A 22076-nucleotide genomic window follows, 5' to 3' on the forward strand; every position below is an offset into this window, starting at 1 on the left:
AGCTAATCAATGAATCTGGTAAAGTAGCAGGATACAAAATTAATGCACAGAAATCTCTTCCATTCCTATACACTAACGACAAAAAATCTGAACAAGAAATTAAGGAAACAATTCCATTTAGCATTGCAACAAAAAATAAAATACCTAGGAATAAACATTCCTATGGAGACAAAAGACCGGTATGCAGAAAACTATAAGACACTGATGAAAGAAATCAAAGATGACACAAACAGATGGAGAGATATACCATGTTCTTGGATTGGAAGAATCAATATTGTGAAAATGACAATACTATCCAAAGCAATCTACAGATTCAATGCAATCCCTATCAAATTACCAGTGGCATTTTTTTACAGAACTAGAACAAAAAATCTTAAAATTTATATGGAGACACAAAAGACCACAAATAGCCAAAGCAGTGTTGAGGGAAAAAAAACAGAGCTGGTGGAATCAGACTCCCTGACTTCAGACTATACTACAAAGCTACAGTAATCAAGACAATATGGTACTGGCACAAAAACAGAAATACAGATCAATGGAACAGGATAAAAAGCCCAGAGATAAACTCATGCACATATGGTCACCTTATCTTTGATAAAGGAGGCAAGAATATACAATGGAGAAAAGACAGTCTCTTCAATAAGTGGTGCTGGGAAAACTGGACAGCTACATGTAAAAGAATGAAATTAGAACACTCCCTAACACCATACACAAAAATAAACTCAAACTGGATTAAAGACCTAAATGTAAGGCCAGACACTATAAAACTCTTAGAGGAAAATATAGGCAGAACACTCTATGACATAAATCATAGCAAGATCCTTAGTGACCCACCTCCTAGAGAAATGGAAATAAAAACAAAAAAAACCAAATGGGATGTAATGAAACTTAAAAGCTTTTGCACAGCAAAGGAAACCATAAACAAGATGAAAAGACAACCCTCAGAAAGGGAGAAAATATTTGCAAAAGAAACAACTGACAAAGGATTAATCTCCAAAATATATAAGCAACTCATGCAGCTCAATATCAAAAAGACAAACAACCCAATCCAAACATGGGCAGAAGACATTTCTCCAAAGAAGATACACAGATTTCCAACAAACATGTGAAAGGATGCTAAACATCACTAATCATTAGAGAAATGCAAATCAAAACTACAATGAGGTATCACCAGTCAGAATGGCCATCACACCAGTCAGAATGGCCATCATCAAAAAATCTACAAACAATAAATGCTGGAGAGGGTGTGGAGAAAAGGGAACCCTCTTGCACTGTTGATGGGAATGTAAATTGATACAGCCACTATGGAGAACAGTATGGAGGTTCCTTAAAAAACTAAAAATAGAACTACCATGTGACCCAGCAATCCCACTACTGGGCATATAGCCTGAGGAAAACCATAATTCAAAAAGTCATGTACCACAATGTTCACTGCAGCACTATTTACAATAGCCAGGACATGGAAGCAACCTAAGTGTCCATCAACAGATGAATGGATAAAGAAGATATGGCACATATATACAATGTAATATTACTCAGCCATAAAAAGAAATGAAACTGAGTTATCTGTAGTGAGGTGGAGGGACCTAGAGTCTGTCATACAGAGTGAAGTAAGTCAGAAAGAGAAAAACAAATACCGTAGGCTAACACATATATATGGAATCTAAAAAAAAAAAAAGGTTCTGATGAAACTAAGGGCAGGACAGTAATAAAGACACAAACGTAGAGAGTGGACTTAAGGACACGGGGAGGGGGAAGGGTAAGCTGGGATGAAGTGAGAGAGTGGCACTGACATATATATACTACCAAATGTAAAATAGGTAGCTAGTGGGAAGCAGCCACATAGCACAGGGAGATCAGCTCGGTGCTTTGGGACCACCTAGAGGGGTGGGATAGGGAGGGTGGGAGGGAGACGCAAGAGGGAGGGGCTATGAGGATATATGTATACATATAGCTGATTCACTTTGTTATACAGCAGCAACTAACAGAACAATGTAAAACAATTATACTCCAATAAAGATGTTAAAAAACAAAACAAAACAAAACACTACTACATAACCCACTGGTCAAAGAAGAAATCATAAGACAGAAAATATTCTGAATGAAATATGAAAATAAAACACATCAAGTTTTAGGGATGTAGCTAAAGCAATGATTAGAAATGCATAGCTTTAAATCTTCTATTCTAATAAAGAAAGTTTTAAAATCAATGATCTAAGCAACTGCCTTAAGAAACTAGAAAAGGAACAGAAAATTAAATCCAAAGAAAACAAAGAAAGGAAATGATAAAGAGAAAAATCAATGAAAGTATTGGATTGGCCAAAAAGTTTGTTTGGTTTTGTTCTATACAATGGCTCTAGTAGTGCTTAGCTGTCTATAACTTCACTCGAAACAATTTTGTTAGATTGTATTGTGGCAGCTGTCACATCAGCGTGCATTTTTAAAAAAACTTATCAAAATTGGTGAATTTTTGTGTAGTCATTTTAATATTGAAGATGGAAGAAAAAAGCAACATTTTCAGCATACTATGCTTTATTACTTCAAGAAAGGTAAAAATGCAAATGAAATGCAAAAAAAAGATTTCTGTAGTGTACGGAAAAGGTGCTATTGACCAATTGAACGTGTCAAAAGTGATTTGCGAAGTTTTGTGCTGGATGATGCTCCACGGTCGGATACATCAGTTGAGGTTGATAGTGATCAAATCGAGACATTAATTGAGAACAATCAACATTCTACCATGTGGGAGATAGCCGATACACTCAAAATGTCCACATCAAGTGATGAAAATCATTTGCACCAGCTTGGTTACGTGAATCGCTTTGATGCTTGGGTTCCATATAGGTTAGGTGAAAAAAACCCTCCTGGACTGTATTTCTGCATGCGATTCTCTACTTGAACATAATGAAAACGTTCTGCTTTTAAAACAAATTGTGACGGGCGATGAAAAGGAGATACTGTACAATAATGTGGAATGGAAGAGATCGCTGGGCAAACAAAATGAACCACCAACTACAACAAAGGCCAGTCTTCATCCAAAGAAGGTGATGTTGTGTAAATGATGGGATTGGAAGGGAGTCCTCTATTATGAGCTCCTTCTGGAAAACTAAACGATTAATTCCAACAAGTACTACTCTCAATTAGACCAACTGAAAGCAGCACTCGACGAAAAGCATCTGGAATTAGTCAACAGAAAAAGTGTAATCTTCCATCAGGATAACGCAAGACCACATGTTTCTTTGATGACCAGGCAAAAACTGTTTCAGCTTGGCTGGGAAGTTCTGATTTATCTGTTGTATTCATCAGACATTGCACCTTCGGACGTCCATTTATTTCGGTTTTTACAAAGTTCTCTTAATGGAAAAAAATTTTAATTCCCTCAAAGACTGTAAAAGGCACCTGGTACAGTTCTTTGCTCAAAAAGGTAGTAAGTTTTGGGAAGTTGGAATTATGAAGTTGCCTGAAAAATGGCAGAAGGCAGTGGAACAAAATGGTGAATATGTTGTTCCAATAAAGTTCTTGGTGAAAATGAAAAAATGTGTTTTTTTAAAAAATAAATTTATTTTATTTTATTTATTTTTGGCTGCATTGGGTCCTAGTTGCTGCGTGCTGGCTTTCTCTAGTTGCAGTGAGCGGGGTCTACTCTTCGTTGTGGTGCACGGCCTTCTCATTGTGGTGGCTTCTCTTGTTGCAAACACAGGCTCTAGAGTGCAGGCTCAGCAGTTGTGGCGCACGGGCCCAGCCGCTCCGTGGCACGTGGGATCTTCCCGGACCGGGGCACGAACCCGCGTCCCCTGCATCAGCAGGCGGACTCCCAACCACTGCACCACCAGGGAAGCCCTGAATAATCTTTTTATGTAATTTCCACTTTGAAAATATATATTTCACACATAAAAAATAAGATTAATTTAAAAAACTATCCTTACAAATGATAACGAACTCAATCAGATTAACCTACCTATGTGTCAAACTGTTGACATAACTCAGTGACTATAGAAAATGGTATTTTGGAAGTAACAAGGGTAGCAACTCCTGACTCTGAAAATTGGCACTTAAAGAATTCTTAGTGAAATAGATACTAAAGAAATCTTATATTTTATTCTGTAGTCCAGGAGTTAGACAACAAATAGTTTGGAAACATCTAATACACATTATAGGAAAATGTAAATAAGCCAGCCTCTAAGATGGCCCCCAATGATCCCGCCACCTGGTATTCACACCCTTATGCAGTCCCCTCCCACAAGCACCAGATTCGCTCTGCTTGATCTATATAGCAAATGACAGAAGTTAAGATACGTCACTTCCAAGGTTAGATTGTTAAACAAACTGTAGCTTCCATTTAGGTCAGTTTCTCTCTGAATACTCACGGTGGGAGAAGCCAGCTGTCATGTTATAACCAGAACTATCCTGCCAACAGCTCTGAGTCTGGAAGCAGATCCACCAGCCCCAGTTCAGATAACCACTGCTCTAGCCAACATCTTGTCTGCAACTTCTTAAGAGACTCTAAGGCAGAACCACCTAGTTAAGTAGCTCCTGGATTCCTGACCCTTATTTCACTAAGTGAAATAATATATGTTTGTTGTTTTAGGCAGCTAAGCTTTGTGGTAATTTGTTCAAAGACAGATATTATTAACTCAATAGCAATGAATATATCCAATGACCAGAAAATGGTTTCTAAATACTATTTCCCAGCAAAGAGAATGAGGGTTGCTTGGAGGATTACTGATCCAGGTCTAGAGTCAGAAGAAGATTAGCCTGAGACATCAAATTTGTAGCAGAAAGGAAGCTATCAGAGACAAATGAGTAGTACCCAAAGGACACGGGAGCCAACCTGAAGGGATTACCATCGATCAAAGATGGGACAATGGGAGCAGCAAAAAGAAAATAATTGACTGAAATACAATGAATATATAAAATTATATGAAAATCCATGTATTCATAACTTTCCCATACAAACTATTTCAGGATACCTAAACAGCCCTTGTTAAAAAGAACAGTCCCTTACAGAATGATTCTAGCTAATAAATGGAGAAGAAATACTAGAAACTGAGAAATCGCTGTTTTCAAACTCCTAATTACAGTGATTTCCAAAGTATGGCCCTGTACCAGCAGGATCACTAGGGAATTGGGTTTTTTATAAATTGCACTAGAAAAGTAAATTCTCAGGCTATGCCCCAAACCTACTGTATTAGAAATTCTGGGGATGGGGCCAAGCAATTGGTGTTTTTAACAAACTCTCTAAGTGATTCTAATGTACACTAAAATTTGAGAACCACGCCCAATGAAAAGGTGATGTTACGTATCAATCATTAATGAATTAGATGAAAGACTAATAGAAAACTTTACGATTGGGGAGGGGAGGATCAGGCTATCACCACCTGAGCCCTTAATAAATCTTACCATAACGCAAAGTAGGACCAGATATTGTACAGCTCTCGAATGATCCAATATAGAGTACTCACAAATATCTATCAAGTATTCTTATCTCTTCCCGTAAAAAAGTTAAACCTGAATGTAAACAATGACATCACAAGAAGTAAAGAGACAAATCTAGAATACAGGACATGCTACGTAGTAATTGGTTTCTGCCACAAAGCAACAGCAGTGGTAAAAACAGCAGGGGAACTACAAAGACATGTAACAAATATAATAATGTGAAGATCTTATTTTGATCCGTATTCAAAACAAACGGACTGTAAAAATATATTCTTGGCCCAGTCAGGATAATCTGATTATGATGGTTATTAGATGATAAAAAGAATTACTGTTTATTTTTATAAAGTGTGATAACAGACTCTGGCTATCTAACAAAAATGTCCATACTTTTATATATGATACACACGTATGTATGTAGAAATGAAAAAGTATGTAGAAATGAAATGGCAGGTCCTCAGAATAAGATTAACCCTATAACTAGATAACTTTAAATGATCTAAGGTAGAGTTCTTCCAATAGGTTCCAGTGTTCTAAGGAAAGATAAAGGATATCATACTTTTTTTTTTTTTTTTTTGGCTGCACCACACAGCTTGTGGGATCTTAGTTCCCTGACCAGGGACTGAACCTGCGCCCCCTGCATTGGAAGCGCAGAGTCTTAACCACTGGACTGCCAGGGAAGTCCCGGAAGCAACTTAAATTTAAATGTCCATCAACAGATGAATGGATAAGGAAGATGTGGTATATAGATAATGGAATATTACTCAGCCATAAAAAAGAATGAAATAATGCCATTTGCAGCAACATGGATGAACCCAGAGATTATCATACTAATGGTGAAGGAAGTCAGGCAGAGAAAGACAAATATCATATGATATCACGTATATGAGCCTAAAATATGACACAAACGAACTTATTTACAAAACAAATGGACTCACAGACACAGAAAATAAACTATGGTCACCAAAGGGGAATGCGGTGGGGACACATGAGGCGCCTGGGACTGGCTGATACAAACTACCATATATGAGACAGACAACACAGGGAACTCCAGTCAATACCTTGCAATAAACTATAATGGAAAAGAAAAAAAGAAGTGAAATTTGCGTGATGGGGGTAATTAGTGGGCACTGAGAAATGACTTTACTATATAAACCATTCTACTTTCTATTCTCAATAAAATTATAGCAAATAATTGCTCTCAATTACCTAAATGGCAAAAGAGGGGAACCCTTTAGCATTTTTCAACATTAAGAAATTTCCTTTTAAGATAAATATGTGTTTTTTTTCTATGAAGGCTCTTCTACACAGAGAATACTAGATTATACAACACTCTCATTTTAAAGATGAGGAAACATTCCTCTAATAGCATTTTGATGGTTTCTGAAGTGAGCCATCTCTGCTCAAAAAGAAATTCTAAATTTTTGGGAAAAAAATCATATATTATATAAAATAAGAACGTCAGCAGCTAGTTAATTAACGTAGCGAACCCTTTTTCCAAATTTAACATTGAAAACTTCAAAATTAAATCACTTTTTGTGAAGAGGATCCTGAAATTCACGACTGATGGGTATTTTCTCCTCCTGTTTTTGTTCATAAAAATGCATCTAAATACCTGATGTAACGTTGAGCAACAGAAGTCAATGAACAGCTTCATTGAAAGTCAAAACTGAACCACAAATATTTATTCATTATAAACTGAGTTATTTAATTCATGCAGCATGCAAACTACAAGCAAATACAGGCAGGATTATTCTCACCTTTACCTGCTCTATATGTCTTGGCTTGATTGACGGGCATGGGCGTCATAGGTATAGGATATAAAGGCTTAAGGGAATAAAAAAAAACAAAAACAAAAACTGAAGATTAGGCTCTCAAGATAGTAAGAATGTATTTTATCACTGTCTCTTAGTTGCATATTGCTAGAGAGCTAGCTCTGAGGTTTCCTGATTCTTTATGAGTCATTAAAAAATAAAATCACACCCACAGCTAAAAGGACAAACCCCGAACTACAGTAAATCTGAATCATATTTCTTACCAGAAACATTCTCAGATTTAGGTCCTTAAACTAACAGCACACCACACTGCAAGCTTCCACTTTTTAAATACCTCTGTTATACCATCACTGCCTGAAATCACTGCATACCTACAGAGTGTTTGGTGTCAAATACAAATAACTTAGAGAGGGTAAATGAACACCAAATTCTATGACTTACTTGCACTCCTGGGCTCACTGGGACTGGATACATCATATTTGGTGCAAAACAAACAGGTTGAGTATAAACTGGAGTTGGCTGCTGATGACCCACCATAGATGGGCTAGGTTGTGCTTGAGGACGAGGCGAAGTTGGGGTGGTAGAAGGCTTTGGCTACAAAAACAAAAATCAACTACCTTCAGGTGAAAAGCTAACCATTACTGCAATTTGAGGACTGATTCCCCCCATCTTTCTCAGTTCTACTCACTGTTGATAAGCAGTACCTCTTAATGAAAACACCTCACAGAAAATAAACTTCCACATGTTTCAAATAAAAGAAAAAAAATACTTGGTTATGTTACCAATAACCAAGTATTATTGGTTGATTAATGTTACCAATTAATCAACAATGCTATTAAAAACAGCAGTGGTGATTTTTAAGGAACTGGAGACTGTTTTTAAAAATTAAAAAATAAACACATCATCTTACAAAGTCAGTAGAATAATAACTGTATATCTGTGAACCTGAGAGCCTCGTTGGCCAACCATCTTCAAATTCTGAGTCAGAAAGATTAAAAAATTTGCCCCAGACCACATCTAATTGATGACAAAACTAGCATTTATTCCTATGGCTCAAAAATATTCATTAATGACTACAGAACAAAAAAGAACTTAAACTAAAAGTTGTTTTAGCATACTATAACTGAATTTAGATGGCAGGAATGGGAAAGGGAATATTACTACAAATAATTTTTTTTTTTAAGAGGCTAGATTACTTCAAAGAGAGAGAAAAACTTACCTGAGAAAAGGAACGAGGGTTGAACTCCTTTGCATTGGGATTCAACGTTGATTTCCTCACTTGCCTACACCGGAAAAAAAATAAAGCCCAGTGAAATCTGCATGGAACTTATGCTACTGTAAAGTCTTTTATACCTGACAGTTTTTTTTAAATGGCTAAACATTTAAACAATTCTCACTAGAAGATCACTAACTCTCTTAATTAAAACACACATATACATAATTACTAGCCAAAAAAGGACAAATTTTTAAAAAAGTGTAATACGAATGGTTCTCTCAAAAGCAATCAACAAAACTTAAACTGAAAAGACAGTAGCCCCTTATAAAATATCCATAAAAGCAATCCTTAATATACCAATTCTCTAGCATGCAGTATTTTTTATGTGATAAATTGTTTCCTATATGAAATATCTTGGGAAAAACCATGATTCTAATAAAAAATTTTTGCCTCAAATTAAGAATAAGTGCTCCTTGACTTACCAATATTTGCATTCCAAAAGTTCATCTGTAACTGGGTTGTATGGAACCCAGAACAAATAAATCAATGGTGGTGTGGTTAGGTTCCGAGACTAGCCCACAAAAGCCCATTTAATTGATAATATATTGGATGTGCAGAATTAATTCTATTTTAACAAATCTAACTATTAACTAAAACTTTTTTTTTTTGACGGAAAACACGTTGAATTCCAAGTAGGGGCACCAGAGACTTCTCTCTCTTCTTGGCAGTGTAAGTTCTTAGTCGAGTAGCACAGCCAGGAGGTGGGTACTCACTAGCATACAGGGGATATCAGTCCCAAAGCCAGTGATTTTTCAACTCCCATTAAGCCATAATTAAGCCATTCTTAATTTATGCATAGGGTTTTTTTGCCACAGGGTGGAAAAACGATGGAGGAGGGAAGAAGAGTATAGGGTGCAATGACCTAAATGACTTAAGACGTCATTTGTTTAGACCAGTTTTTTCTTAAGTTGAGAGCTACTTATAAAGCAGTCTAAAAGTCTAGATAGATTCTTGAGTTGGAAGGCTCTGGACACCTTAAGGAAAAGTTAAGTAAGTAACAGGCGTGCTAAATTCCAGGTTTACTCACTCAGCTGCATCTTTCTTCTCCTCTTTATCATCTTTCTCTTGTTTACATCCTGGACTGGAAGTCTGAACCCCTTGGGATGTGACCTCAGGTCCCCTCTTGTGCTCCGTGTTACTGAGGATTGAAGGTGAAATGCTGGGACTGCTCGGCTTGCTGCTGCCACTGGTGCAGTTGCTGCTATTTTCAATGAAAGAATCCTTAGCATTTGGTTCAATTTTGTCTTTGATCAAATCTCTTGATTTTTCTCCCTCTCTATTTTTGTTTAGCAGCTGATCCATAGATTCAGAAGTAGAACTTGGCTGTAACTAAATAAAGGAAATAATTATACTTAAATATTTTCAATAACTCTAGTAATCAATTTTTTTCCACGAGCACAAACTGAATAAGGCTTTTTTCGAACTTTACGAGTAATGTTTTCATTGTAAGGCAACAATAACAAAATGTCTATACAACACAACTACAGCCATCCAAGCACTAAAATGTCCCAGCCTGAAAAGTTAAATATTTACTGAGTGCATACCATGTGTCAGAAACTGTGTGTGCTAGGAATGGAAATATGAAATAGTTCCTATCCTCCCAAAGCTTTCCATCTGGATGAGATCAAACACTTGACAAACTGGGGTAAATGCTATAGGATCCCACGGCAAAAAGCAACTCACGGAAAGAGAAGGCTTCTCAATGGAAATGTCATCTAGTCTAAAGTGTGAAAGATCTTGGGGGTTTGTGGGGGAGTTTGGAAAAGGGACTAATAGTCTAAGTACAAGAAACAGCATGTTTAAAGACCCATAGCAAAGGCAGAAGATGGCCCCGCTGTGGAACAGAAAAGTACTGGTGGGCACAAGATGAGTCAAGAAATGACAAATTCACCCAGGAGGAGCGAGATGATAAAGGAACTTGAAAGCTAGGTTAAGAACTCTAACTTTTAGTTCTCAGGATAATGAGAAGTCACTGAAGAATTTTAAGCAGGTACAGACTGAGAAGATTTATAGTTCACAAAGATAAGCACAGCAGCTTTGTGGAAAATGAACTGCAGGAAGCCAAGTAAGAGTGTAGAGAGACCATTATGGCGGCTGGACTAAGACCTGGGCTTGACCTTGAGAAGTGGTGAGTTGGAAAGTCTGAAGTAGGTGGATTCAAAGGGAGACCTGGCTAGACATGTAGGTCAGTTAGACCTTGTAACCCGTAAAGGAAACCACAAAACAGAAGCACCAACAAGAAGACCAGAAGACAAAAACGTTAGTAAAATAAGTGATGGGGGTTTTTAAGTTTGCAGACCAGAAGCAGTCAATGCTACTACTGTCTGATGATGATTTAAGATGCCCTACTCCACAGAAGAAAGAAAACAGGAATAGCTGAAGGAAATGACAAGAAAAAGAGAAGAAAAGGGCAGCAAGTAGAAGGAGCCATGGTGGAAATGAGAATAAATCCAAGCAGCAGCCCTAGGCAGTGAGAATAAGCTAAAGAGCAGTTGTGCAGCAGAAGGGGCTGCAAGACGAGAGACAAACTACCTCCTCAGCCTCAGGAAAGGCGGACCACTGTCAATTCTCACTACCGGAGCCCTTGGTATCCTGGCAAGCAGCACCACACATCTCAGGGGCTTCTCAAGCTTCACTGCATCACCAATATAGTTATAAAGTAGTTGACGGCAGAAGGTGAAAGCAACATTTGGACACAGTGGGAGTTTAAGTCACAATATAGGTACTTAATGTTTAGTAGAGGCTATATGCGTAACGGACCAATTGTGTATTGCATAAAACTTTAAATATTTGTCACAAGGGTCTTTGAGCGAGGCAAAAATAAGGCTTTTGATGTTGTTATTCATATAATGGCAAACATACATATAGTACTCACTATGGGTTGGACACTGTTCTAAACTATTTACAAACTCATTCATTCAGTCATTGTAACAGCCCTATTTGATGTACATACTATTAGCGCAATCTTATAAATGAGGAAAATAAGGCACAATTATTCATGCTTTTGAACATTCTTCCGTATTTCCTATCTGCAATATACTAAACAAAAGAAAACTGAGATTATTCTCTTTTTTTTTTTTTTTTTTTTTTTTGCGTTACGCGGGCCTCTCACTGTTGTGGCTTCTCCCGTTGCGGAGCACAGGCTCCGGACGTGCAGGCTCAGCGGCCATGGCTCACGGGCCCAGCCGCTCCGTGGCATGTGGGATCTTCCCGGACTGGGGCACGAACCTGTGTCCCCTGCATCGGCAGGCGGACTCTCAACCACTGCGCCACTAGGGAAGCCCCTCCTTTTTATTTTTTCAAAATTGAACCACTGTTTTCTTTTATTGAGAAATAATTCACATGTAACATCGTATTAGTTGCAGATGTACAACATTGTGATTCAATATACGTATGTACTGCAAAATGATCAAAATGTCTAGTTAATAGCCATTACCACACAGTTAAAAATTTTTTTCTTATGGTGGGAACTATGTAGACCTACTCTCTTAGCAACTTTCAAATATACCATACAGTATTATTGACTATAGTCACTATGCTGTACATTACTTCCCCATGACTTATTTATAACTGGAAGTTTGTGCCTTTTGACCACCTTCACTCATTTTGCTGCACCCACTGCCTCTGGCAACCACCAATCAGTACTGATGAGTCTGGGTTTTGTTTTGTTTTCTTTCTTTTTTTAAGATTCCACAAATAAGTGAGAGCATACAATATTTGAACTTCTCTGACTTACTTCACTTAGCATAATGCCCTCAAGGGCCATCCATGTTGTCAAAAATGGCAATTCCTCGTCTTTTTTATGGCTGAAGAGTAATTCCATTGTGTGTGTGCATATAAATGCAGATATCTTGCGAGTTAGTGTTTTCGCTTCCTTTGGATAAATACCCAGAAGTGGAACTGCTGGATCATATGATAGTTCTATTTTTAATTTTTTGAGGAACCTTCATACTGTTTTCCATAGTGGCTGCACCAATTTACCCACCAATAGTGCACAGAGGTTCCCTTTTCTCCACATCCTGGCCAGGACTTGTTATTTCTTGTTTTGTATTTTTGAGAATAGCCATTCTAACAGGTATGAGATACCTCATTGTGGTTTTGTTTTTCTAAAATATTTGTTTATTTATTTGGCTGCATCGGGTCTTAGTTGTGACACGTGGGCTCTTTGTTATAGCGGGCAGGCTTCTCTCTATTTGTGGTGCACAGGCTTCGTTGCCCCGCAGCATATGGGATCTCAGTTCCCTGACCAGGGATTAAACCTACATCCCCTGCATTGGAAGGCAGACTCTTAACCACTGGACCACCAGCGAAGTCCCCTCATTGTGGTTTTGATGTACGTTTCCTTAATAATTTCCTTAATAATTACATTTCCTTAATAATGTCCTTAATAATTAGTGAGGACCTTTTCATGGACCCGTCGGCCATCTTTACATCTTCTTTGGAAAAAATGTCTATTTAGATCCTGTGCTCATTTTAAAATCGATTGTATTTTTGCTATTTAACTTGTATGAGTTCTGTATACATTTTGGATATTAACTCATAAGATATATGACTTACAAATACTTTCCCCATTTGGTAGTTCCCTTTAACTTTGTTGATGGCTTCCTTTGCTATGCAGAAGACTTTTAATCTGATGTAGTCCCAGCTGTTTAGTTTTGCTTTTGTTGCCTTTGTTTCTAGAAAATCACTGCTAAGGCCAACGTCAAGGAGCTCTTGCCTATGTTTTCTTCTAGGAATTTTATGGTTTCAGATCCTACTGTCACATCTTTAATCCATTTTGAGTTGATTTTTGTGTATGGTATAAGGCAGTGGTGCAGGACTTCCCTGGTGGCACAGTGGTTAAAAATCTGTCTGCCAGTGCAGGGGACATGGGTTCAAGCCCTGGCCCTGGAAGATCCCACATGCCACGGAGCAACTAAACCCATGCACCACAACTACTGAGCCTGTGCTCTAGAGCCCGTGGGCCACAACTATTGAAGCCCACATGCCTAGAGCCCGTGCTCCGCAACACTCCGCAACAAGAGAAGCCACTGCAATAAGAAGCCCACGCACCACAACAAGAGTAGCCCCCGCTTGCCCCAACCAGAAAAAGGCTGCTTGCAGCAACGAAGATCAAACGCAGCCAAAAAATAAATAATTTAAAAAAAAAAAAAGAGAGAGAGACAGTGGTGCAGTTTCATTCTTTTGAATGTGGCTGTTCAGTTTTCCCAACACCACTTATTGAAGAGACTGTCCTTTCCCCATAGTATGTTCTTGGCTCTTCTGTCATAAATTAATTGACTGTATATGCATGAGTTTATTTCTGGGCTCTTTGTTGTTTCATTGATCTGTTTCTGTTTTTATGCCAATACCATACTGTTCAGATTACTACCTCTTTGTAATACAGTTTGAAATCAGAGTGTGTGATACCTCCAGTTTTGTTCTTTCTCAAGACTGCTTTGGCTATTCAGGTCTTTTATGGTTCCATATAAAATTTTAGGATCGTTTGCGTTATTTCTGTAAAAAAATCCATTGGAATTTTGATAGGATTGCACTGAATCCATAGATTGCTTTGGGTAGAATGGACATTTTTATGGGAAAACTAAAATTCTTACGTGACTCAGAGAAAAAGAAACCTGTGATTGCCAGTACAACTTTGGTTCATCTATGTTTTGGTAATAAAAATTAATATTTATTGAGTATATACTATGTGTCAAGAACTATATTAAACACTTTACAGGCAGTATCTCATTAATTTTCAGAAGAACACGATGAAGTAGTTCTACAATTATCCCATTTTGGCTTGGGAGATGTAGACAACATGCCTCAATGTTGTACAGAGGGCAAGATTTAAACCTAGATCATTGGGACTTCCCTGGTGGCGCAGCGGTTAAGAATCTGCCCGCAATGCGGGGGACACGGGTTCAAGACCTGGTCTGGAAAGATCCCACATGCCGCGGAGCAACTATGCCCCTGCACCACAACGACTGAGCCCGTGCACCACAACTACCAAAGCCCGCATGCCTAGAGCCTGTGCTCCGCATCAAGAGAAGCCACCACGATGAGAAGCCACCACAATGAGAAGCCTGCGCACTGCAATGAAGGGTAGCCCCCGCTCACCACAACTAGAGAAACCCTGCACGCAGCAACGAAGATCCAATGCAGCCCAAAAAAATATAAATAAATAAATTTATTTTAAAAAAAATAATAAAATTACTCAAAATATAAATTGGCACAACCACTAAGAACAACAGTATGGAGGTTCCTTAAAAAACTAAAACTAGAGCTACCAAATGATCCAGCAATCCCACTCTTGGGCATATATCTGGAAAAGACAAAAACTCTAATTTGAAAAGATACGTGCACCCCAACGTTCACAGCAGCACTATTTACAACCGCCACAACGTGCAAGCAATCTAAGTGTCCATCGACAGATGAATGGATAACGAAGATGTGGTGTGATGTGTAGGTATACGTATACACACACACACACACACACACATACACACACACAAACTCAGCCATAAAAAAGAATGAAATAATGCCATTTGCAGCAACATGGATGGACCTAGAGATTATCATACAAAGTGAAGTAAGTCAGAGACAAATATATGACATCACTTACATGTGGAATCTAAAAAAATGATACAAATGAACAAAACAGAAACAGACTCACAAACACAGAAAACTTATAGTTACCAAAGGGGAAGGAGCGGGGGCATATACTAGGAGTTTGGGATTAACAGATACACACTATATATAAAATAGAAAAACAACATGGACCTACTGTATAGCACATGGAACTATATTCAGTATCCTGTAATAACCTATAATGGAAAAGAATCTGAAAAAGAATATACACACACACACACACATGTGTTAACTGAATCACTTTGCTATACACCTGAAACTAACACAACACTGTAAATCAACTACACTGAAATTTAAAAAAAAATTACTCAAAATAGATCACAGCCTTAATTGAAACTCTGAGAAGAAAATAAGAGTGAATCTTTGAATCTTTATTATGAGTATGGATTAGGCAATGGTTTCTTAGATATGACACCAAAAGCACAAGGGACAGAAGAAAAAATCGATACACTAGACTTCATCAAAATTAAAAAATTTTGTGCTTTAGTTGTCAACATCAAGAAAGTGGACAACCCACAGAATGGGAGGAAAAAATTGCAAGCCACACATTTGATGCAAGACTTGTACATAGAATATATACAGAACTCTTACAACTCAATAAAAAGGCAACTCAATTTTTAAAATGGGCAAAGATCTGAATAAACATTTCTCCAAAGAAGACATACAAATGGGCAATCAATTATCATGTCTGTATTTTCCTTAATTCATAACTAGAAGTATTTTTTGGCATTTTGCCTGTCCCATTACGTTATAATTAGTTGATTATTTAGTATGTCTAACAGAAGGAAATACAAGGAAAATGACATTCACACAGATATCTAATTATCATTATTTGATAGATGCTGACATTTATGTCCATATTGTGACTATAAATACTGATGTATATTGTGGTAATGTCAGTTCTGTTATATGTAAACATCTTATGTATAAGGCTGAAACTTCTTGCGAAAAATAGCAGGCAATGATCTTCATGAGTGATGGTTTGGGGATACTTTCATCAACATATATCTCCTAATAAAATCAGTAGTTATGAATTACTTCACTAAAATGTGCAGAAAGATAAAAACAAACAAAAAACAAATGGGCAATCAACATATAAAAAGATGCTCAACATCATCGGCCATCAGAGACATGCAAGTCAAAACCACAACATACCACAAGGAAGACTATAATCAAAAAAACAAACAATAACAAGTGCTGGTAAGGATGTGGAGAAGCGGAAACCCTCCCATACTGCTGATGGGAATGTAAAATAGCATAGCTGCTTTGGCAAAGAGTCCAGAAGTTTTCCTCAAAAGGTTAAGGATAGAGTTACCAGATGAACCAGAAATTCCACTCTTAGGTATACACCCAAGAGAAATGAAAACATATGTCCACACAAAACTGTATACTAATATTCATAGCAGCATTATTCATAACAGTCAAAAAGTGGGAACAACCCAGAGGCATCAACTGATGATAAATGGATAAATAAAACATGGTCTATCCATACAGTGGAATATTATTCATCCATAAAAAGGAATGAAGTACTGACACAGGCTACAACATGGATGAATCCTGAAAACATGATGGTAAGTGAAAAAAAACCACTCACAAAGGGCCATTTATTGTATGGTTCCATTCATATGAAATGTCCAGAACAGGCAATCCATGGAGACAAAAAGCAGACTAATGGTTGTTTAGGATGGGGGTTGTGGGGAGGAGTGTTTGAAAGCTAATAAGCAGTGACTGCTAAGGGCTTATGTGATGACTGTATAACCCTGTGAATATACTAAAAACTGCTAAATTGTACACTTTAAACGGCTAAATTGTATGATATGCAAATTATACCTCAATAAAACTGTTACAAATAACATACTAATATACTTCAAAGTAAAAAAATTTCTTTTCTTCATAACATAATAAATTCATGCAAGTGTACTATAAGAAGGGAATGAACGACTGTAAAAAATAATGCTGAGGAAATAAAAGTACGGCCAAGAACATGACACTTATATCAAACTGAAGATTATGCAAAATAATACCATCTGTTGCTTAGGGATCTTTTCATCTGCAGTATAAAGAACTGCAAGGAAAGATACCCTTCGCTCTGGCAGGAGGATGCAGCTGAGGCGGGTAAGTACACAGAGACTTTAACTGTGCTGGAGTGCTTGATGTATTAACCTGGTAGTGGGCATCTGGGCATTCAGTCACTGGGCATTCTTTGTATCGTGTCCATGCACTAACTATAGCTTAAAAAATTAAAAATTAAATTTACAACTGCTAATAGCATTAAAGCTGAATAGATAAATGTGCTAAAGTATGAAATAATATTTAATATTTTAAACGGTGCCAAAAAGTCAGGAATGAAGCTACTGGCAAAAACTTATTAATTTTTAGGAAGCTAGAACAACAGGCTAGGAAAAGGCTGCTTTTTGCTTTTGATCCATTCATCTTTTAAGTCTTCTTTCAAAGGCTGATAATCAGATTTTCCTCTATTAAGAAGCTAAGTTTCAGGATGATTTCTTGATTTGGTCTCAAAATATACCTTGATATGCACAATATGTTAACAGTAAATATTGTGCAAAAGAATGAAACAGTCATCCAGGAGGGATCAGAGTACATCCAGCAAGTCTTAAGGGAGAGAAATGATACTATAGAAGGATGTCTACCACAATACATTTGTGCAAATCTGCAACTCTTTTGTAAAACCAGGGTCCAGTACATCTTCCACATGCCACATCAGATAATCAATGCCTTGGCCTTGCTCCACTGTCACTGAATAAAGTAGTCAAATGAATATCAAATAACTTACGTTATGGTGACTTCCAATGTCAGAATTACATTCTCTTTCATTTAATATCTGTATTGTTCTTACCAAATCTCATGATTTTAGTTACTCCACTTAAAGCACATGTAAAGACAACTTTAAGAATACGCAAAGACAACTTTAAGAATGTTTAGGGACTTCCCTGGTGGCACAGTGGTTGGGAATCTGACTGCCAATGCAGGGGACGTGGGTTCGCGGGAAGATCTCACATGGCGCAGAGCAACTAAGCCCGTGCGCCACGACACTGAGCCTGTGCTCTAGAGCCCGCGAGCCACAACTACTGAGCCGGTGTGCCACAACTACTGAAGACCGCGCACCTAGAGCCTGTGCTCTGCAACAAGAGAAGCCACCGCAATGAGAGAAGCCCGCGCACCTCAACAAAGAGGAGTCCCTGTTCCCAGCAATTAGAGAAAGCCCACGTGCAGCAACGAAGACCCAACGCAGCCAAAAAATAAATAAATTAAAAAGGAAAAAAAAAAAAAGATGTTTAGCTTTCTATACACATGGTTTGATTTTTCTGGGTGTATACATAATGCATTTTTGTAAATGGATGATGTAAGAATTTTTAGTAATGCTTAAAAAAAATTTTTTTTAATTCTAATTCATCAGTCAATACGATACTTACCCTAAAGTCATTCTTAAATTTCTTTAAATCATCAATCTGTTTTCTATGTTCAGAAACAATTGGTGATATACCTGTAAAATTAAGAAGTGTTAGATCCAGATTTATTTCTAATCTTTAACTTAAAATTCTTTTAGGATGGGATGTTAGAAATGAAAATAAACTCTATTATCAAAATAATAAAAATTTCAATATGTTAATTATAGATTTTGACATGTTAAATTATGCATTTAAGTATGCACAATCCTAAGAAAAAGTACTGACCAAAAATACTCTGTATTGGGCATGAGAGTAAGACATATTCCTTCCTATTTCTACAGTTATACCCAAAGACTTTTTAAAGCTCTAACCTTTACTTTCAGCTTTTGAGAAGCTAGGTGATGTCTCATTGGGCTTCATATTTTCTTTATTCCCTGCAGAAGAGGTCTGCCTCTGATCTTGAAGCCTGGAATCTTTAGCTAGAAAATAATATTTTACAAAAACTCAAAGTTAGATAGGAGCTATAGAAGTAAAAGGGGAACATATTCAACAATTTTGATCCCATGTTTTTGGAAAAGAACATTTAAACAGAGGCTTTCCAACTTTGCAGACATATGAAACACTAATAATTTTATTTATATTGACATTTACTACCCAGGAATGTAAACTATTTTAACAACACACATTCAAGAATAACATATGAAATTAGTAGCATTACTTAAACAACTAACTTTATTTGTATAAAATTTTAAATGTACCCTCAAATATTGATACATACCTATGAATAAAACAACATAGCCATTTTTCATAAACTTTTAAACCTCTAACACTCAACTTCACAAATGACATTGTGGATCTGGAAGCCCTTTCTTACATACCCTCAAGAGACGGGGTTACAGCTCTGTTGGATGCAGGACTGGCAGGCGTAGGAGATGCAGCTGGTACAGGCATAGCAACAGCTTCAGCCGGAATAATACCAGCTTGGGGAGAAGCAAGAACTGGCCCACTAGGAGTATTTCCAATACTATTCTGTCTGGGAGACCTGGGTCTGTGAGTTTTAGGAGATAATCTTGGAACTACGAGAAAGAGAAAAGTTACCCATTATATTCTCAGTTCAATGCCACTTCTTCAAAAAGGCTTTTCTGAAGATCTAGGTAAAATAGTTCTATCTGACCTCCTCCCCAATTACTTTTTATCCCATCACCCTGTTTTCTTTTCCAAAGTCTCAGGAATAGCAGTGATGATGGACAATACAAATATCTGAAGAATGAAAGCAATTACTAATACCTATGCCCCACAGTAGTTTTCCCTCCTAACTAATTGTATTAATTCTAAAACAAAGTATTTTAAATGAATTTAGAAACTGGATTTCTAAGGCAGGAAAAATGCTACTTTTTAGGATAAAGATAACATTCTCTACTAAAAAGTGAGACTGTTTCTTTAAAATAGGTGGTGGCAGTGGTTGAGAGTCCGCCTGCTGATGCAGGGGACATGGGTTCGTGCCCCGGTCCGGGAAGATCCTACATGCTGCGGAGCAGCTGGGCCCCTGAGCCATGGCCACTGAGCCACAGGCTCAGAGCCTGTGCTCCGCAACGGGGAAGGCCACAACAGTGAGAGGCCCACCAGGGAAGCCCCAGGGAAGCCCCAAAAGCAGTCTTAATTGTAAGATCCTGTCAAAGTATATTTTTCACACTTTTATAGCTGCCATCAGCATATTCTTCAGACTAATCAGAGATAAAACTCGGGCCCCCGTGTTTGTTATTCCTTAAAAGGGAAATATGGTCAGGAATTAGTGCCATATATTGATGCTAGGAAACACAAGGACCTGCGCCCAGAATACTGCCTGGCATAAAGCAGGATGTCAATAAAAATGTATGGAATGAATGAATGGGGGGGGGGGAAACACACAGCACTGTAAGTCCAAAATAAATGTTTGTGGAATGAATCAATTAACAAAGTTGCTAAGACGACACGAAATATGATCCCTCCAAATGTTATGTACTATAATTGCCTTCCCTTTGAGTGATACTTTATAAAACTATGAAGTATATTCTTATTTATGAACCCCACATGAATTTCATCACAAGACCATAAAGTAGATTAGCTAAAGATTACTCACTGAGAAAACTGAAATTCAGAATGATCACATGATTTGCCCTAACATATGGTAAGTGGTAGAGCCCAGAAAAAAAATTGTTTTCCCAATTCCTGGTTACTCCACTATTTTTCATATATATATTTAACATAGCTCAAGCTCAGCCCTTTTTACATCTAGTAGAATAACAAAATGAACTTTGTCATTATGCTCCAAGCCAAGTGTTACCTACCCCCGCTGACCACTGATGACCACGTGCCCCCTGCGGGACTGGTCCTTGCTGCTGGAGGAGCAGTCGCTTCACTTGGTGGGGTGTGGGATACAAATTCTAGGCCACTGGAAATGGAACCCCTCCCAGCAGAAACTCTGTGATTTCGAGGGTGTCGCTGGGCCTTTGGGGACATCCTTGGAGGCCCTAAGAAAGAAACAGTGAACATCACATGAATGCCACAATGTCCATCAGTACTACTGTTTTGCTAAATACACAAAGACCATTCTTTCTCTTTCTTTCTCTCTTTCTCTCTCTCTCTCTCTCTCACACACACACACACACACACACACACACACACACACACACACACATTCCCTCTCTCTCATTTCTTCTTGGTTAAGAAAAAGGAAACAAACACCACACATATTTTTGGCCATACTCTTTCAGAATTATTTTGTGGAATGCCATAAAACCTGACAAATAAATTTTATTTTATTTCCCTTTACTTTTTAAAGAAAGGGAGGGATGCAGTTGGTGGTAAGAAATCTAACAATAAGATGTCATTCATATCTCTTCAGAGATCTTAGCAGTTTCTTTAATCTATACCCATTATTTGTAGGCATACAAAAATAAATATAATAAAATATTAACAGAGTTATAGCTACATGAGGCAATAATTTTTATTTTAACACATACTTTTACCTTTTTCCCTCAAATTTTCTACAATATATTACCTCTAAAATTCGGGGAAAAAAATTTTAAACAACGAACTGTTGACCGCGATATGTCTTTGTACTAGTAAAAAGATGCACATTTTCCTTCTTAAATTTCTCCAAAACCTTAATTTATCTACCTCTTCTGCCATGGTGAACAATTTCACGACCCATGTCTTAAAACAGTCCTCACCTGTAGTAAGTGTCTCATACTTAACAGGCTGTGAACTGAAAATTCTACCATTAAGGCGTGACTTATAGACTAGAATAACTGACATTTGGGGAAGAAATTTGCACTATACAAACTGTCAAAATTCCACATCAATCAATTCTGTCACCCCATTAGCAATTTCTATTTATAAAGAAGTCTACTGTGCATTCAAACAAAACTGTCAGGCGAAAACAGTGGACACAATGACTCTTACCACAGAAACCTGACAGTGATAACACCTGGCAAAACTCATTCTTAATGCCAAAGCCAAGGCCCCTTACCCTTACCTTGCCAAACTCTTTATTTTTTATTTTATTTTTTTGGC

The 22076-nt window shown here is 37.5% G+C and overlaps 1 protein-coding gene across 6 annotated transcripts in view; it reads right to left on the reverse strand.

Annotated features, from left to right (window-relative positions):
* Nucleotides 1-22076, reverse strand: part of ATXN2 (ataxin 2) — a 119737-nt gene that overhangs the window by 19213 nt on the left and 78448 nt on the right. For 4 of the 6 annotated variants that reach the window (XM_060028063.1, XM_069541306.1, XM_060028051.2 and 1 more), the window contains exons 11-18: nucleotides 20849-21031; nucleotides 19400-19597; nucleotides 18893-19000; nucleotides 18546-18616; nucleotides 9509-9810; nucleotides 8425-8488; nucleotides 7647-7799; nucleotides 7191-7257 (exon numbers count right to left, since the gene is read on the reverse strand). In XM_060028063.1, the coding sequence (XP_059884046.1) occupies nucleotides 7191-7257; nucleotides 7647-7799; nucleotides 8425-8488; nucleotides 9509-9810; nucleotides 18546-18616; nucleotides 18893-19000; nucleotides 19400-19597; nucleotides 20849-21031 (1146 nt within the window). The remainder of the gene's footprint in view (nucleotides 1-7190; nucleotides 7258-7646; nucleotides 7800-8424; nucleotides 8489-9508; nucleotides 9811-18545; nucleotides 18617-18892; nucleotides 19001-19399; nucleotides 19598-20848; nucleotides 21032-22076) is intronic. The other 2 variants (XM_060028052.2, XM_060028059.1) reach the window with 1 other exon arrangement.

The sequence above is a fragment of the Delphinus delphis genome, chromosome 13, assembly GCF_949987515.2.
Source record: "Delphinus delphis chromosome 13, mDelDel1.2, whole genome shotgun sequence".
NCBI lineage: Eukaryota > Metazoa > Chordata > Mammalia > Artiodactyla > Delphinidae > Delphinus > Delphinus delphis.